The 6,008-nt window shown below is 42.2% G+C and overlaps 1 protein-coding gene across 1 annotated transcript in view; it reads left to right on the forward strand.

Annotated features, from left to right (window-relative positions):
- Positions 1–2,232, forward strand: part of LOC107082894 (capZ-interacting protein-like) — a gene marked incomplete at its 3' end in the record, with an annotated part of 17,398 nt that extends 15,166 nt beyond the window's left edge. Inside the window, exons 4-6 of the mRNA XM_015371792.1 lie at positions 1,366–1,431; positions 1,514–1,732; positions 1,825–2,232. Of these exons, the coding sequence (XP_015227278.1) occupies positions 1,366–1,431; positions 1,514–1,732; positions 1,825–2,232 (693 nt within the window). The remainder of the gene's footprint in view (positions 1–1,365; positions 1,432–1,513; positions 1,733–1,824) is intronic.
- Between the last annotated feature and the right edge of the window lie 3,776 nt (positions 2,233–6,008).

The following is a 6,008-nucleotide window of genomic DNA, read 5'->3' on the forward strand; positions in this document are numbered from 1 at the left end:
TTTGATATGGGATTTAAATGACAGGTCCTGATCGAAAACAACACCATGATTTTTTTACTTTATTATCTGAAAGCAAAAAAATAGCGAAACCCAAAAAACATCTGAAAGAAGCGCACATTCTCCAGCTGGGCTGACATCTGAGAGGGCCCTGTCACACCTTCCCAATTTAGCCAGCGTATGCCCAGAATCTCCTAAAACGCTGGCATACGCTGAACTTGCTTTTATTTTTTTCAATTTTGGGTGTATACATAGCATATTCATAATGAGTCCAGAACTTATGTCCAACAACAATTCAATTTTTCAATTCAATTCAAATTATGTATATAGCGCCAATTCACATCACATGTCATCTCAAGGCACTTTACAGTTCACCAGATCATCCAGTCAAACTGATTCAAAGTTTTCTATCTAAGCAAAACCAGTTGATTACATCGATTCATTGACTTGAATGCAATCCCTGCTTTTATCCAGTTCAACAGCCTAACTTATGCATAATGCACAGCAGTGTGATGCCCATGACATGATGCAGAAGCACCATTTGATGGGCATTAAGAAGCATCAGTTAAAGCTGCTCCCCTCAGGAGCCTGGATGTCGACGTGTTCCAGCATACTTCAGCGTGCTCATAACTTATTCAACGTATGCCAGTGTTTTTGCCAGATATACACTGGTCTAAATCGTCAAGGTGTGACAGAGACTTGACAAAATAACTGTTAACAGCTTAGCTCGTCCAGTGTAGGCCTAAAAGCTAACTAGCCTTCTTTGCTAAAAAGGACAAATCTGCCAAAATAAAACTCACTGCTATAATGAATCAACTCACCTGCCCAACAGATAGCCTGAAACCTTTGAAGCCCCGCCCCCTCATCAATGGCCTCTGTCTAGTAAAAGCTACGCTGATGTAGACTCTTGTTTTCTCCTGGTTACTACTTCCCCATCCCTATTTTATTACAAAAAAAAAAAAAAGTAGATTGATCGGTCACCATTGTTTGTTTAAAAATCTTCCATCAACAATACTTCATAAACAGGTAAAACATCAGGCTGATGCCTTCTGGCTACCATAATCAAAGATGGCGTCATCCTTTCGATGCATCGCCACCATGTTTAAACAGCTCATTTTAAATGAACGTCGTTTCTGATGGGATGTTTTTAGAGTTCTACCAGAAAATTAATTTCTGAAAGAATTATATTTTAATAAAAAGCCAGATAATTTACCAAAAGCAAAGCTTTAAACAACTGTGTTTAAAGCGTCATGGCTGCCATGACAGGATCACAGCTTTTCTGTGAACATGGCGCTGGTGTCGATGGTCGGCATAGAGACGCTCCTCAGTCCTCAGATGGTTTTATTTCTGGATCTTGTTTTGTTTCAGCCTCCTTCAGGCGTCACGTCTCCTTCCAAAGTCAAGAGGAACTCTGCTCTGATCGAGAAGCTCCAGGTCAGTCCTGCTGCCCCCTGTTGCTGTAACGCTGGCATTGCACTCTGACATCACTGTGACATCACTCTCTTTTTGTGCTCAGGCCAACCTGACTCTGGGCTCCCCCACTGCGGTGCCTCTGAAGAGCCCATGTAGAAAGCTACCTCCCGGCTTCACCCTGCCCTCGCCCGGCTCTGCCCCTCCGCTTTCTATAGTGACGCCCACAAGCCCCGCCCCCATCTCTCCGTCAACAGAAATTCCCACCTCCTTTGAAGCCCCTCCCTCTGCTGGAGAAGGAAACATCCTGCCAAGCATCAACAAGGTGAGAAAAATCTGAGGAGCTTCCTCTGACATCACTGTGACCTCATCTGTGACCTCACCTGTGTGTCTGTCCCCTGATTGGTCCGTCTCCAGGGCAGAGCCAGACTCTCCATCCGGCGCCGTCCTCCATCCCGTCGTCACCGCAAGTCCAGCAGTGGAGACGATATGGGTGTTGGACAGGATGCAGCAGAAACACACCTGAGCTCCAGAGACGAGGGGGAGGAGAAGACCGCTGCCGAAGAGGGGGGCGAGGAGGACGAGGGTGGAGAGGTGTTTAAGAAGGAAGGTCCAACAGAACCTTCGGCACCACAGGAGCCAAAAGAAGCTCAAGAGATGAAGAGCAACACAGATGTGAAGGAGGGAGAGGAGGAGAAGAAGGAGGAGGAGAGAGGTCAATCTTCATCACTGCAGGGGGAGGAAGAGGAGGAGAAGAAGGAGGAGGAGAGAGGTCCATCTTCATCACAGCAGGGGGAGGAAGAGGAGGAGAAGAAGGAGGAGGAGAGAGGTCCATCTTCATCACAGCAGGGGGAGGAAGAGGAGGAGAAGAAGGAGGAGGAGAGAGGTCAATCTTCATCACTGCAGGGGGAGGAAGAGGAGGAGAAGAAGGAGGAGGAGAGAGGTCCATCTTCATCACAGCAGGGGGAGGAAGAGGAGGAGAAGAAGGAGGAAGAGAAACAACAGGAAAGCCCCAGCAATGAAAAAAGGAGAAAAGAGGAAGAGGAGGAGAACGAGGTCTGTCTTCTTCTTCTTCTTCTGTGATTCTAACTTAAACTGAACATGAAGCAAGACTGGAGAAGAATGGCTCACAGTTCAGACCTGAGAGCGGCTAAAAACATTTGGCTACTTCCGATGACTTTAGAAATCCATTCAATCGAACCAGGTACTTGCAGCCTTCTCAGTGCAAAGCGCACTGCTCTAACCAAATGCCCGACCGAGTGTTTAGAAACTTTAAATCTCTTATCACTGACTTCAAACAAAAGCTGTTTCTTCTGACCGTCTCCTGGCCTAAAAACGCTCATATCTACATCACAGAAATAAATGAAAAGAGAAAAATAAACTGAAACTGTGATGATATAAAATGATTCTGTTAGAAAAAAAAGTTTTACTGGTTCAGAACCTTCATTTCAGACTGAGCTGCATCACTTCAGAAAAATAAACCTCATATATGCAGAATTTAGCAGAATAAACGACCCCCCCCCCCACTAGGCCTCAGACCCTGGCTGGTCCACAGTGGATGGTTAGTTCACGTCTGCAGCGACGTTGATCACTGCCTGAGATGATTTACTAGAATCTCCTTTAGTTACAGAATCTAAGATGGTGGTATTAGTCCAATAATCTGAATGATATTAGTTCATCTTCTGTTTCTCCAACAGAGTTCGTCCCGATGAGGAATCAGACTTTTGGCCAAGTCAGAGCGAGGTCACCGTGACTTTGAGCCCTTGGGGTGCAGAGAGGGAGAAGCCTGCTGAAGGAAGATGGCTGCCGACGCCGGAGAGCAGAGACTCAGACAGGAAACATTTCCTGAAGTTCAGCTTTGAACGAAGCCTCAGAAGCAGCTGATGTGTTTTTCCTAACCTAAGCTTTTCCAGACCGCGGCGCTGCATTTGATCCTTTTATAAGAAGAGCGTGTGAAATCTGTCTTTTTGTAATGTCTTCCTGCTGGTTGGTGCCTATGATTTATAACAATCAGAGACTTTATCAGTGTTCAGAGCTGTGAAAGCATATTCTAGGCATTTTTTTTCTGAAATATTGAATAAAATTACTTTTTACAAATACCACCTGGAGCTTTTGTTGATCTTAATGCCCAAAACACTGTGGCGGGTTGCCATAGTGATAATGTCTAAAGAGCAGAACTGAAGATTAACCCTTTATAGCACACTCAAAATGTCAAGCCACCAGTGTTATTGGAATCCAGAAAAATACTTTATATGAACTTTGTGCTATTCACATTCACATTCAAAAAATATGGATATTTTGATGGCAAAAATGAATTTCAATTTAATAACAAGAAATGCCAACTTGCCCAAATATATTAAGAAAAATAACAAAAGTGCTTCTATAAGAAATTCATGAAAAACCCTCTAAAGCAGGCACCCCCAAAGTTAGTCGAGGGTCCCTGTCCTGCCGGTTTTAGAGTTTTCTCTGCTTTAGCACAGCTGATTCTGATGATTGCAGTTCAGCAAAAGCCTGTTAATCAACTATCAATGTAAATCAGCTGTGCTGATCAGACGTATCAGACGTTCGGTTAAATCAGTGAGTTAATGACTTAAAAAGAGCTAGAAATTGCAGGTAACCATATAATATTGATTTGGTTCCATAGACTTTCAGCTTAAGGCCCTTTTTTTTGCTTGGTTTGGATAAAAGAAAGATGATCGCAAAGAAAACAAAGGAGTCAGAAGCTATGAAGAACAGAAGAAGCCCCCAACTGAGAAATGAGGATGGAGAGGAAATCACCTGGATAAATGCACATTTCTTAGTTCATTTCATCAGCTGAGAAATGAGTTAAATACTTCAACGTAAATATTTATATTAACCTCTCAAAACAACTAATAACTCATCAACTTAATCATTGTTGGAAAGCTTAGATTCTCCACGATTCAACCACCAAGTTCATTTTATGGACACAGCGCAATTAACACAGATATAGCAGTATGTCAAAATGTAAACAAACAAAGCAGCCACAACAAGTAAGCATATTTTTATTACTGCTGTTAAAAAAAAAAACTATTATTTTCGAGAATAAAAGAAAACAACTTTGAGTTATGTTTGAACTGATGCAGCTTGGGCTGTGTTTTACTCAACAAATTTTCATGTATATATTCAGAAACTAGAAGGCGTTAGCTTTCAAATACTTTATCACAGTTCCTCAGTTATTTGCTTTTCCATTCGGGTATGCAAGATGGGCAAGAATTTCCCAAAATGAGGTGGATGTTAGGTTAAAGTTATACCAGGAGGAACCCAGTTACTGGCTTTAAAAAGAACCAACTACTAAATGTAACTAGAATGTTAACCGGATATCTTCAGTATGACAAAACTAGTTAGACTGAGAATAATTCAGTAAAAAAAGAAGGAGGAAAAAATAGCAGAGATGATTAAGACTAAATGCATGAATGTTTGTTTTCTCCACTTTCTAACTGAATAGTTTCGGGGACGTTTCTGTCAACACTTCCTTCTCAGGGGTCAACGGAAGTTCCAGGTCCTGAGTATTAATGGACATGGTTCTGAAGAAAGAACCAGCACAGGACCTCCTCTGTCGACCTGTTAAATCCAACCTTCCACCGGCGCTGCTGTCATTTTCTACGCTGCCTTCTTCCAATCTGCTCTGATTCTGATTTTTATTAAATTTGTAAATGAAGCAACACTGAAAAGTAATCTTTTAAAGTGTGTAAAATTCAAGAGAACATGCTTCCTCTGATTCCAGTCTTTGATTCTCAGAGCGCTAAAATCTTTTTCTTTTTATCATTGGTATATTTTTTAACGGGAACCAGTTATGGTTTAAAGATGGACAGCTGGAGACAGAGAGCCTGAATATATGACACTTTCAATGGGTTATTTGTTTATTTGCTGGTTTAAATTGTGTTGGTATTTAAATCAGGAGTGTTGCATTGTAGAAAGACTCAATGCAAACCAAAGTCTAAGGAAAAAAATAACCACAAAACAACCTGAACCAGAAATCAGTCTTTTTAACCTCTGAGCTAAAAATAACAACCAGAGGATTTCCCATAGCTGGCACTTCTCCACTAGGCTGCGGAGGCGGTAATCTGCTGGGGACTCCTTCTTGGAAAAGGAGGATTTGGATGGAGAAGTGCTGGCTGCCGCTCCCAGAGCTTAAATCTGATTCCTGTAAGCTGTTTGATCCTCAGATTGAGGCACATCACTGCAGCCCGAAATAAAACGCATCAGCAGGAGGAGTGGAAAGTCAAGCTTCTCTGCCAGAAAATCTCAGATAGACTTGCAACACCTTCCATGATGGACCTTTGCTGATGAGATGCGAAAAGGTCAGAGTCTGCTAACAGGACACACCTGGACGCCACACTACACGCCGCTGCAAGAACCGGCCAATCAGAGGCCAGTTTGCAGAGCTGAGCAGAAAAAGTGAAAGGACCATTAAAGCCAGGCAGTGGGAGGTAAATAACTAAAGCGGGAAATGAGTTGGTTGCACTGTTACAGAAGTAACAGTAAAATAAAAACACATAGAAATAATATAAAAAGAAAAATAACTTGATCTGAAAAAAGTCAATTACTAAAAATTACAAAAAGATACATCATATGATGTA

Source organism: Cyprinodon variegatus, unplaced genomic scaffold (genome assembly GCF_000732505.1).
Source record: "Cyprinodon variegatus isolate N-32 unplaced genomic scaffold, C_variegatus-1.0 Scaffold65, whole genome shotgun sequence".
Classification (NCBI taxonomy): Eukaryota; Metazoa; Chordata; class Actinopteri; order Cyprinodontiformes; family Cyprinodontidae; genus Cyprinodon; species Cyprinodon variegatus.